This window comes from Spermophilus citellus, assembly GCF_964194105.1.
Source record: "Spermophilus citellus genome assembly, chromosome: X".
Classification (NCBI taxonomy): domain Eukaryota; kingdom Metazoa; phylum Chordata; class Mammalia; order Rodentia; family Sciuridae; genus Spermophilus; species Spermophilus citellus.
The window spans coordinates 24,832,949-24,848,797 of NC_138190.1; the positions used below are offsets into that span (position 1 = coordinate 24,832,949).

Consider the following 15,849-nt stretch of genomic DNA (forward strand, 5'->3'; position numbering starts at 1 on the left):
AAAGACAGCATCCCTGGATGGGCTCAAACCACCAACCTTTCAGTTAATAGCCGAACTTGCTAATGGATTGCATCACAGAGACTGTGGTTCTCCTATTTTAAAAGCATTCCTTTGTTAAATATTTAGGAGCATTAGAATGACTGTCTATAGGCCTGATCCTAGTACAATTTGGAAAGAGGATACCTGGTTCTTGGAGGGATGAGAATTAAAATACTGGGTTTTTGAAAAAAAGAAATGTTCCACACAAAGCTTAAAGCTCAGGAAAGGGAAACATTTAATCTGGCTCCAGGAAGGCAGAGAGAAAAGGTGTTTGGAATTCCATTGCTATTTCTAGAACCTCGAAGTAGAATTTAGTTTGTATCATTTCTACTTTGGGCTTCCTTAAATTGCTTGTTAAATTGTTTGTTATTCCCAGCCTTCTCTTCCTTCTCATTTTTTATTAGTCTTCTACCCTTCTGAGGTACGGGACCTTACCAACATTTTACTGGGATTGAGTATGAATATATGGATCAATAATTCATCTACAAGAAATAGTTATTAGAAGTTTAAAAATTTCCCCTAAATTTCAACAAAATATTTTGGGGAAAAAGTGTGGCAAATAATATTACTATATGCCAGGCGTGGTGGTGCACACCTGTAATCCCAGCAACTCAGGTGGGGGCTGAGGCAGGAGGATCATGAGTTCAAAGCCAGCCTCAGCAATTTAGCAAGGCACTAAGCAACTCAGTGAGACCCTGTCTCTAATAAAATATAAAATAAGGCTGGGGATGTGGCTCAGTGGTCGAGTGACCCCGAGTTCAATCTCTGGTACCAAAAAAAAAAAAAAAAAAAAATATATATATATATATATATATATACACACACACACATATATATATATATATTACTAATGAGTTCCTTTTGATTCCAAAATATATAATTTATAAGAATAATGTATTTTCATCTACTTATAAGTAACTAATGAAACATGAAGATAGTTTATCAAAATTCATCAAACCCACAGAATATAAAGAATTGGGGAACTAATATATCTTATTTTTGGACTTGAAAAAATGGTCTCCTTTAAAATGATTGATTGCTGTGCAAAGAATAATAAAAATGTAAGGGAAAGCTTTTCTTTAAATCATTTCTTTAGACTCTGGGATATAGATATATTTTATTTATACACCAGCCACATTCATAAGTTAACATTTTTGTAGAAATTAGTTACAATTATATTGCTTTCTTATGGATTAACCAAACACATCCTTTTTTTCAAAGATGGGTGGAACAAGATCCTAAGGAAATTCTGCAGTCTGTCTATGAATGCATAGAGAAAACATGTGAGAAACTTGGACAGCTCAATATTGATATTTCCAACATAAAAGGTATTTTAATGAAATATTATATTTTTGTGGTATGACTCTTAGTTGGATTCATTAATTCATTTTTCAGCTCACAATGAGTACTTACGCAGGGCCAGCCATTTCTTTGGAAACTTGAGGTTACAACTGTTATGAATAGGAAGATTTAAGTTCCTGTTCTGGAGCTTTTATTTTGGTGTGTGTGTGTGGGGTAAGACAACTAAAGCAGACAAATAGAAGCTAATTTCAGATACCAGTAAACTCCATGCAGAAAATAAAAACTTAAGTGATGTGGTGGGGTATACCTAGAGGGGCTTACTTGAGGTTGGGTGTAAAGGAGGCTACACTTTCTGACATTTCCAAGGCTATAAGGGGTCAGCCAGTCATGTGACTATTTGGGAGGAAAGAGTGTTTAAGGCAAAGAAAGTGACATATGCAAAGACCCTGAGGTGAGAGTGAGCTTAGGACATTCCAGGGTCAGAAAGAAGGCCAGCATGTCAAAAGGACAGTAACAGAAGGTTCAGGTGTGAGAGTGGCTGAGTAGGTGTTTCAGTAGGAATTAAACTCAGGAAAGTGGGTAGGGCCTTGTCAGCTGTAGTTAGTAATTTGTTATTCTTAGCATCATAAGGAGCCATTAGGAGATTCTAAGCAAGGTGGCTAGGGATGGCTTGCACTTGAAAGACAATTCCCCAAATGCTCTGTGGAAAGTAGACCATATATGGGTTTAAGTGCAGATACAGGGAGACCAGTATAGAGGCTGAAAGAGGATGGTGGCTTGACCAACAGTGGCAACACAGAGGTGGGGAAGAAGAGCCAGAACTTGCTGATAGATTGGATATTAGGTATTAGAGAAATGCGTCAAAGGTGATGCTTATTTATTTTTTCTATTTTGTAGTCCTGAGTATTAAATTCAGGACCACATGCATGCTAGATAAGCGGTGTACCACTGAGTCACACCCCCACCTTAATGCTTGTTTTTTTTTTTTTTTCCTGGAGGTCCTGAGTAGATGGGACCTGGATAGATAGACCTCTTATTAAAGGGAGAAAAACTAAAGGAGCAGGTTGGGGGAGGGGTGTTTGAAATCTAAATGCTTTGCTTATAAAATTTCCTTGCAATAATTACTTGAGGGCTGGGGCTGTAGCTCAGAGGCAGAGCGCTCACCTGGCATGCCAGGTGTGAGTCATTGGGTTCGATCCTCAGCACCACATAAAATAAAATAAATTATTGTGTCCACCTATAATTAAAAAATAAATATTTAAAAATAATTACTTGAAAATGTGAGATTATCCAGGCACAGTGGTGCACTCCTGTAATCCCAGCAGCTCAGGAGGATGAGACAGAAATAACGTGAATTCAAAGCCAACCTTAGGAACAGTGAGGCCTAAGCAACTCAGTGAGACCCTGTCTCTACATAAAATGTAAGATAGGGCTGGGAATGTGCTCAGTGGTCGGATACCCCCGAGTTCAATCTCCGATACCCCTCCCCCCCAAAAGTTTGAGATTATAACAGTTCTGTCTGAATTCCTAGTATTTTAGCACAATATCTACATTTGATTTTCATAGAGAGAGAGAGAAAATAATCCAGTCATCCAAGATTGATATAACAGCATAAAGGGTAGAAGCATGATGTGGTAATTGCTTTTTTATAGCTATGTTTTTCAAGTTCACCATTCAAGGATAGTTCTGATCTTCTTAGTTTGGCCATAGTAGTGGTGCCTTGATTCACATCATCTTGGCTCTAAGAATTGCCTTCACTCCTGAGACTTTCCCATATTTGTATAAATAGAAACTCATTTAAAAATAACGACTACGCATAATCACATCATTTAGCAAGTCTGTAGAAAGCCTATCGTATACGGTGTACACCTAGGTATACAGTGGGGGCACAAATACAGTCATGTAGCTAACAGTCAAATGGGGGAAACATGTTAATCTTATAATCACAATGAATGAACAATCAGAACAATAGTAGCTTCTGTTATTACAGAGTTTTAATAGAAACACGTAGGTACAATTTGAAATTTTATTAACAGGTTTTTTTTGTTGTTGTTTGTTTCGTACTAGGGATTGAACCCAGGGGCGCTTAACCACTGAGCTACATCCCCAGCCCTTTTTTTGTATTTTATTTAGAGACAGGGTCTCACTGAGTTGTTTAGGGCCTCACTAAATTGATGAGGATGGCTTTGAACTCATGACACTATTGCTTCAACCTCCCAAGCTGCTGGGAATACAGGTGTACACCACTGTGCTTGGCTGTTAGCAGTTTTTAATATCATGTATCTTTTGTGGTATGGGGAATTTAACTCAGAAGTCCTCTACCACTACATCCCCAGCCCTTTATTTTTTATTGTGAGACAGGGTCTCACTAAATTGCTGAGGCTGGCCTCAAACTTGTGACCTCCTCCCTCAGCCTCCCAAGTCACTGGGATTATGGGTGTGTGCCTCATATGGGGATCATTCATGTTTTAATCGTACACTTGTCTTATCCCTACATCTAATTTGGGGTACTTCAAACTTAAGAGTTGCAATCACTAAATTTTAGATGAGTTGTACATCAAAGTGATTGTCTTGATCATTTCTTAAAGCTATGTTTACATCTCTCGTGTTCTAAGCAGTGCAGATAAATAATAGGCAATCAGAAACACTGTCAAAATAGTCATTCCCAAGACATAGGTAATCTACATGGCTTAAAGTCATGTTCAGAATGTGGAGTACAGGGGGACTGACTATGCATTGACATTGTTATACCTCCCTTACAGGTAAGTTGGGCTGTAATATGTTATTCCTTCTGCACCCACTCGGGTGCCACTCATTTTTCCACTTTTTTTTTTGTGTGTGTGGTTTATATGAAGATGTACACAACTGCCCAAGGGACTTGTCTTCTACTTGCACTAACTGGTCTGTAATTGAACATGAGGCCCTCTTCTTTACACTCCTCTTTCTTTGGCCAATGTGAAACCCCTACCTGGGCCAAGGTGACCCAGCATTTTTTTCTCTCCATAATTACCAGCCTATGGCCAGGGATGAAAAGTGTCTCACAAGCCCCTCTATACAAGGCCAGTTGTATTAATCTTTTCTTCTGATAATTTATTGAATTGGCATTGCCAATGGGCAAGCTTTCACTTTCCTGTGTAGAGATCTAAATCTCAAATTGTTAAAGCTCTAAAAGATCTTCACTAATACAGACCAATTTCCTCGAGCTGCAATGAGGGAAGGGGACTTACTAGAGATCATGCTACTGTTAAGTGTTCAATAGCATTAAAGTACAGCTCCTGTAATTCCTAGACCAGTGCTTTTTTTCCCCTGAGCTATGCTGATGATAATCTCAAAAACCATTTATTTATATATTTGCTGTGTGGCAGGTAAATTGGCTTTGCCAGCTGATGAGTGATGCCATTTATAGTCTTACTAGTAATTATTAACAGAGCTCATCATACATATCTGGTTGTATTTCCTTCACAAATTCCTGCTTCATTGGTTTTAGTTGTCTTCATCTTTCAAAAAGTCTGTTGATTTCAGATTACTATGAACAATGTCCTCAAAATTAAAATTCATTCTCAAATTTAACTGCACATTCTAGCCCAAAGCAAGAAAATATTCTGCTTCTTTCCTACTCAACTTTCAGTCAAGCACCTGTGTCATGGGACTGAAAGAATCAGCAAGTATAAAGAATTACAATAGCAAATATTCCTCATTCATTCTCTTTCATGCAAAAAAGCAAAATAAAACATAAACTGTGTTAGTAACAAAGGCACAGAATTCTAAAGAATTAAATTCTCTTGTATCTAAAGCAGTTACTTTGTTCTGAGAAAAGGAAAACTTCACAAATCCATTCCTTCACTGCCTTACCCTACCCAACATTTACACATTTCTGTCACTCCCAGCCTTCTCTTCCTTTGCATTTATTATTAGTATTTTTTATTTGTTGGTAGACCTTTTATTTTATTTATTTATATGTGGTGCTGAGAATTGAACCCTGTGCCTCACACATTAGGCAAGTGTGCTACTGCTGAGCCCCAGCCCCAGCCAAAGTACATATCTTCTATATGAAACTGTATAAAGTTTTTGGGGTTTATTTTTTTAACCTGTTAATTTTTGCCTGCCTCTATGTGGTGCAGATGAACTATGGTGGAGAATTACAAAACTTGCATATATTATTCTGAGAAAGGGGATTAAAATTAGGAGCCATTAAAAATGGCATATACATTGGGATTAATAGTCATAAAAGGTTTTTTAAAAGACATAGATTTTAGGGTAAAGTAGGAAGAGGTTTGGAAAAACTCAGTCATTGCAAAAGACCTGTGTGCCTTGGGGAGAAATGGGTAATAAAGATGTGCTGGCTGGAAAGAATACTGAAAAGCTATTTTGCTGGACTTTGATTGTCTGCAAGGAAAGCAATTTTACTTGGCATGAAAGAATAGAATTAAGATAGAGGAGATTGAGTAGTCGGGGAGGATCGAATGACCAAAGAATCAGATGGAAATAGCTGTAGATTAGTATCTGTGTACAAGTCAGGAGGAGCCAATAAAGAAGGTAGCACTATTTGATGCCTGTCCTAATGGTGACTCAAGAATTGTAGCTAAGGGAGTAGCCAGCTGGTTTACAGAAAAATTAATGTAGTAAGGAGAAAATTGGAGACTTTAGTTTACCATTATAATTTATTATGAATTTCATTGAAAAGTTGTCACTAAATTAACAAGTTTACAAAACTCCACTGTAGCAACCTATTGCCAAAGTCCCACTGTTGTACCCACAGAGCTTCTGGGAAATTCCTTTATGTGTCTGCTTAACCGTGTCCCATTTTCTGCAACTGTTATGTCACTCTCTCCTCAGTAATGATGATAATGGCAACTGCAGTAGGTAACATTTAGTACTTACTATGTGCCAGGTATCTGTTTTAACATGTATCGACTCACCAGTATAACCCAGTAAGGTAGGAACTTTTTTGCCCCTTCATTTTACAGGAGACAAAACTATGACAATAGAAAATAGGAAACTCAGAATTGTAATTTGAACCTCAACTGTCTGGCTTCAGCGCCTAAATTCTACTGAAGAGCCCCAAACCCCTGCCAATTTTTTTTCTTTGTAGAACTAGGAATTGAATCTATAGTCTTGCACATGCTAGGCACTGAGCTACACCCCTAGCCATTTTTATTTAGTTAATTTTTTGAGACATTTGAGACATGGTCTCCCTAAGTTCTCCAGGCTTGCCTTGAACTTTAGATTCTCCTGCCTCAGCCTCAGCCTCGAAATTAGCTGAGATTACAGGTATGTCACCTCTCCTGACTGCCTCAAACTTTTTTTTTTTTTTGTAGCAAGAATTGAACCCAGTTACACTCAACCTCTGAGCCATTTTATATTTTTTATTTAGAGACGGGATCTTGCTGAGTTGCTTAGGGCCTTGATAAATAGCTGAGGCTGGCATTAAACTCACACTCCTCCTAACTTATTGCTTCTGAGCCACTGGGATTACAGGTATGTGCTACCATGCTCAGCCCTGCTCCAAACTCTTGATACTGCTTTTGCTTGGCCTCATTTTAGTATATAATCTTGCCTCCTACTTCACAGAGAAAGGTGAGGCTCTAGGACCTTAATTCCTTCATTTCTTATTTCTGTACTTAATGTGTGGATTTTGTGCCCCCCCTGTGCCCCATTTCCTTAATCATAAGGGAAATAGATTCTGTCCCACTTGGGGCTCCTCCCTCTGCCTGTGCTATTCATGCCACCTCCTGTCTCTGCACATCACAACCATGTCCCTTTGAATTTCAGCCTCAGTCCTCATTTTCTCTTCTTTCTTCCTATAATTGTTCTATTTTTACAACCAACTAACCCAGGATCTCTTAATGAAGCAAGTAAATCCACATTGGATAAATGGTATTAGAACAAGAGAATTGATGGTCATCCTCAGCTCTGAGCTACTCCAAACACTGCTAGAATAGTGTATTTTATTCTGCGTCTACAGTTTGAATGATATGGACAGATAGTTGTGTATTCCCAGGAGCTGTAGTAAAGGAACTTGTCATGTGGAAACAGAGGCAGCTGAGGAAATTGGATTGTTTAGCCTGGACAGTGGAAGGGAAGACTTAAGGTACAAAGTAGCTACTTGAAGTTTTTGAAAAACTGGCATATGGAAAGAAGATTAACTTTATATTTTAAATATCTCCAATGAATATGGCTAAGATCTGTAGGTGGAAGCCACAAGGAAAAGGGTTTTTAAATTTTATTTCTGTGGTGCTAGGGATCAAATCCAGGGCCTCATGAAATCTTAAGCAAATGCTCTACCACTAAGCCTCAGGATTTTTTTTTTCTTTTTAAATACCAAAGTTGTCTAGTAGAGATTGGTCTGCCTTGAGAGCTGTAGTATCTTGTTACCAGAAGTATAGTCTGTGTGGTCACATGACAGATGATTTTTTTTTAAAAGAGAGAGTGAGAGAGAGAGAGAGGGAGAGAGAGAGAATTTTAATATTTATTTTTTAGTTATTGGCGGACACAACATCTTTGTATGTGGTGCTGAGGATCGAACCCGGGCCGCACACATGCCAGGCGAGCGCGCTACCGCTTGAGCCACATCCCCAGCCCATGACAGATGATTTTAGAGGAGATTTGTGCATAAAAGTGTAACTGATTATATAACCTTTAAGGTCTGTCCTCGTCTTAAATTCAGGAAGTGCTCCATTCTTTGGCTCAGAGTGTTCTGGGATGCATGTTAGAATGACTTAGGGAGTTATAGGAACTAATACAATGTTCAGATCCCACCCCAGATCAGTGAAATTGGAATGTTTTGACCAGGGCTTAGACGTTGATTTTTTTTTTTTAAGAAGCTCCCCAGTTGATTTTAAACTACAGCCAAGTCTGACAATCTCTGATTTACCAGAACCAAATGGATCTGAATAAGATGGTAGAGATTTATACTTTACTTATTTTTTTTTAAAGAGAGAGAGAGAGAGAGAGAGAGAATTTATTAACATTTATTTTTTAGTTCTCGGCGGACACAACATCTTTGTATGTGGTGCTGAGGATCGAACCCGGGCCGCACGCATGCCAGGCGAGCGCGCTACCGCTGAGCCACATCCCCAGCCCTATACTTTACTTATAATGTTATTGTAAATATATAGCACCTGAGTTATGTGTAATTAGTATAATATAAATGCCATTACATATTGTTTGCGCCTAATTCAAACTCTTAGGTTTTGTGACACATTATTAAAATATGGAAGTAAAACTTTATTTCAAACCAATGATAATATGAGATTGCTCAGCATGAGGGATTTTGTCTGGGCTACTTCTTAAAATTCAGGTATGCACCCACGCATTTTCATACATATACACAACCACACACATATGGGAAGGGAAATTTTTTATACCAATTGGTAAATAAATGAATGAGGTGAATGTTGGTCTGCTCAGAATAATAAATTAGGTATTATAATCTTGGAAAGTTATTGCATTCCTTAAAGCAATCTGGGAGCCTTTCCTTTGGGTACTTAACTGACTCTATATCTATGTGCTAGTGTTGAAGCTACAAGGCATATGTAGAAATAAAAAGAAAAACTTGACATTATGTGTTTGTTTTTCTTAGGGCCACTCAATGAAAACAAATTTAATACCACTACAAATCTTCCAAAATTTTGGGGGGAATTGTTTGTTTAGTCGTGCCTATAAAAAAAAAGTTGAGAATTGTTCTCCTAAAGCAGTTTTCTATTTGTTTAATTTTCTACTCTCTTTAACTTTTGCTTTAAAGCTATTGGCGTCAGCAACCAGAGGGAAACCACTGTAGTCTGGGACAAGTTAACAGGAGAGCCTCTCTACAATGCTGTGGGTAAGCCATTATGCTTGGAGGTCAAGTACAGGGCCTCTTCCACTTACAAATGTGGTCACACTAAAATATCTTGCTAAAAAAATATGTAGTCATGTTTTATATAATCTGGGATGAATAGAAGAATTCTGAATATTTATTTATAATATTATTTATTTATAAGATTTATAATATTCAGATCATACTTATTCACACATTGAATTAACTTTCTCCCATATTCTTTCCTCTTGTTGATTATTTGTATTACAAAAATGGGTGACTATTACCAGAACTGTTTTATAATTCCTGTTTTTATGATATCTAAATGAGATTCCACATCTTCCTACCCTCAAATCAAAATTACAAATGTTCATAGTCACCTATCTATAAAGTGCTTGTGTACTTCTTCTTTCCTTTAAGAATCCGAATTACTTTTCTGAGGTTATAAAAAATGAAATATCATAATTTTAGCTGCTTATGCTACAAATTTTGCCATTTTGGCATGGGTTAAACAACTCAAATCTCAAATATATTAATTTTAGATATCACATCTTAGATATACATGACCATGGTTATTTTTCTAGCATGTAATAATTAGTGAACACTGAATGATACTGCCACTTCCTAAAAGGAAAATTGTGTTCTAAGTCTATAATCATTAAAACACTTCTGTCAGAAATAGCAAAGCACAATTTTTTTTAATCAGTAAAATAACAGGTTGTAGGATAGGGAATGAAGTAGAAATTGTCAGAGATGGGATTGATTTATAGAGTAGGCCTTTATTTTCCTTTTGAGAATGGCTCTGGCTATGTTGCCCAGGCTGGTCTGGATATCTTAGGCTCTTGAGTGCTGGGACTACAGGTCTGCACCCCCACCCAACTAGAGTGAGCTATTTTTACTTTATAGTTATTTTAGTAATATAGTTACATTAGTTTTGATTGGGATAAAGAAATATTAAAGCAAACGGTATGTGAAAAGGGTATATTGTAAGAGTACCATAATTTCTTTTATAAAGAAATTAAGATATTGGGCTGGGGTTGTGGCTCAGTGATAGAGTGCTTGCCTAGCATGTGTGAGGCACTGGGTTCCATTCTCAGCATCACATATAAATAAATGAATAAAATAAAGATCCATGAATAACTAATAAAAATATTTTAAAAAGAAATTAAGATATTAAATGTTAATGTTTATAAGAAAACATTTAGTGTATGTTCTATATTTGTGATAAAAAATACTCAAATTGTAACCAAAGATTCTATCACATAAAAGTACAGTTTTTAAAACCTTTTTTTTTCAGTGTCATGAGCAGTTTTTTTTTCTTTTTTTAGGTTGAATCTTCTTTATTCTAGCAGTTGGTTATTTTCATTCTTGAATATATGAAGTAATTGTAGGAGGAACAGCCATTTAGCTCATGAAGACATGAGTTTTGAAATATAATTACCTATCAAAATTTTGAACATACTTTATTTTTTGATCAATTTTTCACTCATAATTGTAATGATAGTTTAATCCAAATGAAAGACTTTAACACTTAGGGTTAAAAACTGTTTTTTTTTATATGAGCTGTTTTTTTTTTAATAAATAAAGCAAAACTATTATAATTTTAATAAATGGTATTTAGGGGAATATTTTTCGTATATTAATATTAGCTAACTTCTGGAACTAGTTAGGGTTTGTTGTAACTTAGGATCTTTAAAATGAGGAGTACCCCTTAAATGATTAGGAGAGTCATAAGATAGAAATAATGATATTTTTATTTCTGGCCCCTGGAGATACACATGCCTGGAGGCCATACTCATAGAGATCAGATAACTTAGGCAGGGAGAGACAGGGAGGGACCTATGGGCCAACACCATAATTGTATCCAAAACTTTTTCAAACAGATTGCCTGTGGGGAATTCTGTTTTATGGGTTTAATGCAAGGACAAGTTTAAAGAAGTCATTCTTACTGAAAGGTGGTCACTGGCATATTTGTACAGACCATGTGGGGCATAAGGGTCAGTGGGGCCAGTCAAGTTGGCCATATGTACTGTCCCTTAGGGAGGTGGACACCAGGAAAAAGTGATATAAGGCAAATATCTGGATCACCTATGTCCAGGAACCAAGATAAGGTGTTGAACTAGAAATGTGTCAAAGGTGACTAAGCCCTGTATGAGAAAGTTAAACATATTTAAAATGGATGCTGAGAGAACATAAATGATAAAAGAATTCACAGTAGAATTTTACTTTTTTCCCCTAGTGAAAGGAAGGGCCTATTCAGGGAACCAGAAAGTGCCTATTAAATTCTAAATTTTGAATTGTAAAAATGGAACTTTGGAATTTTGATACCAGAGATGGGAACTCCTGACCCAGTGACAATAGAAATGAAACTGGGTCAAAGATTATGAACACACAGTCAAGGCTTTAATTGGGAAGATAAAAGCAGTGGTAGTTTCTCCTTGAAGAGAAAGGGGAACAGCAACTGATTAAGAGAAAATTCAGGCTGAATAAAGAAAGGAGCTAGCATTACATTGTGAAGCTGAGGTAGGACTGCTAGGGTGTAGTATTTTTCCTCTAGTCATAAGTATGGTCAATTTTTTTGGAGTTTCTTGTGGAAGATCCTTGGAGACATCTTGGTATCATCTTGTTTCTGTGGTAGAATTTGATTAAAAGGGTAAGGAAGGGCATCGTTCAAACATTGTTGAAGTTGGGGACAGTAGGGAAAGATTTTAGGAGGTAATAGGTTATGGATAAAGGACCAAGAGTGTATTCCCCTCTTGTTCCTACCTATCTCAATTTGAATTATCATATTTAAATAATGCAACTAGGTTAATTGAAGTCAGGTTTACAGTGAAGATTTTGAGTAAATACTTTTTCACAAAAGTTTTCTGTTACGTGCTTTTTATTTCCTTTTACCTCTGTACCTCTCCTCTATTCTGTGTTCTTTGGAATATTCAAACTTACCTATCACAAATGAAGAACTTTCCTTTTCTATACTGAGGTACATCTATGTTTTGAGAACCTCTAATATGTTTGATATTATTATATTATAAAGGATATAAACTTTATTGGTTGTTTTGGCAAGTACTTTATAGTCTAGTTTTGGAAAGGGAACAACAGAAAATTAGGGAGTAGTTGATAATTGTGTCCTGTTAAGTGGATGGGAATTAGAACAAGTCCATATCAGTATGGATTTTTTTTCCATGCCTGTTATACTAGAGGTTCATCTTAATTTGGACTTTACAGCATGTATTGGATGGCATTAGGAAAAGGGAAAATTGAGGAACAGCATGACCAAGCTTTGAAGTTAAAAATATGTATATATATTTTACCAGAATGAAAATTGATCAGATTCAAGCATAGGTTGACTTACATATTATTTTTAATAGAACTAATAGTGATGATAATGCTCAATAAGTCCTAACTGCTATTATAGTAGGATTGTACTGACCCTGTGAAGTAGATTTACTAGACTTATTTTATGAATTAATTATAGAAACCTCTATAACTTATTTAATATCATGTAGCTTTTAGTTGAAGTTAAGCCCACAATGTGTGTTCAAGTTTGGATAGATTTGGATCTGTAGGAGCACACTGACAACCATGCACAGAATAGTAGACTTAATACCTTGGACAGCTTGGGACAAAAAGGGTCATGAAGGAGAGTTTAACATGCCATGGGTGGAATGTGTTATTTCAAACACATCATTCTACTGAGAAACAGCTAGAAAAATGAAATGAAATTCAGAGGGACTAGAAAGAAGGTTACTAGAGAAGTGATAAGTTATGGGACCAAGATAGAATAGAGAAAGGGAGCCCTGAGAGTTAAGCCTGATATTTGGGGTTGCTTAGCCCCTAATGATATCCATGGGTTCTGAAAGGAGGATCTGAGAGGCTAAGCAGCACTTTTTATAGATTCATAAAGATAGGAGTGAAAAAAATGGAGTCAGGTGCTGCCAAGAAAGGGGATGAGTATTGGTAAAATCTCAGATTTAGGATTGGGACTGTGAAGAGTCAAATCCTAAAGATTAAAATAATATGAAACTCTGATTGAATTAATATTATTTGAGATTGCTAATGCTACTAGCCTTTCAGAAACAGAAGTAAACCACTTCTTGGTAAAAGACAACATTACATAGATTATCTCTAAAAATTTCCATATGTAATGTCTACTTTTCAAAAATAGCCACACATATAAAACAAAACAAGACAGGAATGAAAACCAACATGAAAGAGTGATATTAAAGCTAATCTCATAGGAAATTCCAATATTAATCATCAGATTTTTTTCTGGTACTAGGAATTGTATCAGGAGCACTTTGCTGCTGAGCTACATCCCACTTTTTTTTTTTTTAAGAGAGAGAGAGAATTTTAATATTTATTTTTCAGTTTTCGGCAGACACAACATCTTTGTTTGTATGTGGTTCTGAGGATCGAACCCAGGCCGCACGCATGCCAGGTGAGCGTGCTACCGCTTGAGCCACATCCGCAGCCCCCATCCCCACTTCTTTTTATATTTAATTTTGAGGCAGGGTGTTGCTAAGTAGCTGATGCTGGCCTCGAAATTGCAGTCCTCCTGCTTCAGCCTCCCAAGTCACTGGGATTACAGGCATGTGCCACTGCATCATCAGATTTAAAATAATAATAATAATAATAATTAACATGTGCAAGGAATTAATTGATAAGATTGATATTCTTGACAAAGAATTGGAAATTAATTAACAAATGGAAATTTTAGAGCTGTATTAAGAACTCACTTGATACATTTTACATCAGAATAGACACAGCTGAAACAAACCAATGAACTGAGAGATAAGAAGTAAATATCCAGACTGAAACACAAAGGAAAGTTTAGAAAATACAGAAAAAAAATCCAAGTGAAATATGGGCTAAGGTGAGAAAATCTAACATTGTAATTGGAGCTCCAGAAAGAAGGGAGAGAAAAAATGAGGAAGAAATAATATTTGAAAGAAAATTAGAAAAAGTTTTCTAAAATTGGTTAAAGATATCAAACTGCAGATTCAAGAAGCATTATGGTGCCCAGGCAAGAAAAATACTTAGAATATCATATATAAACATATACTGACATCTGAAGACAAAAAGGAAAATGTTAAAGTAACCACAGGAAAAAGAAACATAATCTTCAAGATAGCAACACTGGGGAGTTTTAGGTGATTTCTTAATGGAAACAATGCAAAGTCATGATGTGATGACATAATCTTTAAAGTGCTGAAAGAAAAAAAATCTTCCTCCTAGAGTTCTAGATCCAATGAAAATATCATTCAGCAATGAAAGTAAAATATAAAGGCCAAGACAAAAACAAAGTACTGTAGACTGGTAATTTATAAACAACAGAAATGTGTTGGTCACAGTTCTGGAAATCTGTAAACTCAAGAAGAACAAAGGCAGCAGCAAGTTTGATGTCTGATCAGGGACTTTTCTTCATAAACTGCCTTCTGTGTATTCTGACATGGCTGAAGGGTCAAGGGAGTTTCCTCAAGCCTCTATTTTAGGCCACTGATCCCATTCATAAAAGTTGGCCCTTGTGATTTAATCACTTCCCAAAGGTCCCACTATGTAATACTATTGCTTTGGATGTTAGGTCTTAACATACAAATTTTTGGGAGACCACATTGTTCATATTGTAGCACCCACTAAAGGAAAAGCTTAACAGTGTTAAGAACAAAAATAATAATCTCAAATGGAAATGTGGAAATTCAGGAAGGAATGCAGACCACTAGGAAGGGTAAATATGCAGATTTTGACTGTATAAAGTGATAACTCATTTTGATGCTTAAAACATTTTTAGAATTAACACATTTGGTAACAGTTCTATGTGAAGGGAATTTGGTAAATGAATCTATAGTGTTTAAAGGTCCTTGTGTTATCAAAGATGCATGTTGTAAGCATTAAAAGAAGAGTGATATATAATAAGTGGAATGATATTTTAAAAGAAGGAAGGGAATACGAAACAGGACAAGTAGCAATTTTTTCTTTTTTTTTTTTTTGAGACAGGTTTCTGTAAGTTGCTGAGGCTGATCTTGAACTTGCCATCCTCCATCCTCAGCTTCCTGAGTAGCTGGGATTACTTGTGCACACAAGTAGCATATAAATCTAAATATGTATGTAGTTATATAAAATGACAAGATTTTTCTCTCTGCCATAAAATCTAGCAAAAGATTCAGTTAAAACTGCCAGTGAGGGCTGGGGTTGTGGCTCAGTGGTAGAGTGCTTGCCTAGCATGCATGAGGTACTGAGTTCGATTCTCAGCACTACGTACAAATAAATAAAATAAAGGTCCATCAACAACTAAAAAATATTTTTAAAAAATGCCAGTGAGTTGCTTAATCCAATGAGAATGAAGAAAAGGAAATATACAGCCTGTATGTTTGCATATTGGATATGGTATAAAGTTGAAGGGAAAAAAAAAACCCCAGAGATGTGAGATTTCTATCCTGAGATACTGGAAGAAAATTAAGTCATATATAAGGGATACCAATCTGGGATGAAAAAATAGGAAAAAGTAGCTGTTTTGGATGAGGTAAGTATTAGACTTGAGATCAAAGCTGATTTCTGGGCCATTAGAAATTTGGTTGTTCAATATGTAGACTTGAAAGTTGATAATAGATGTAGTCATATCAATTTATTTTATGTGAATTCACTATAGAATGAATATAAAATTATGCAATGGAAATTTAGGTGCCTTTTTATGTTCCAAGTTCTGTGATGAC

At 36.1% G+C, this 15,849-nt stretch overlaps 1 protein-coding gene across 7 annotated transcripts in view; it reads left to right on the forward strand.

The window, feature by feature from the left end:
* The window catches only part of GK (glycerol kinase), an 80,869-nt gene that overhangs the window by 13,286 nt on the left and 51,734 nt on the right, over positions 1–15,849 (forward strand). For all 7 annotated transcript variants that reach the window (XR_014020073.1, XM_081277796.1, XM_081277797.1 and 4 more), the window contains exons 3-4: positions 1,261–1,367; positions 9,086–9,163. Coding sequence is in view for 6 of the 7 variants with exons in the window: in XM_081277796.1 (XP_081133922.1) it covers positions 1,261–1,367; positions 9,086–9,163 (185 nt within the window). In the remaining variant the exon portion in view is untranslated. The remainder of the gene's footprint in view (positions 1–1,260; positions 1,368–9,085; positions 9,164–15,849) is intronic.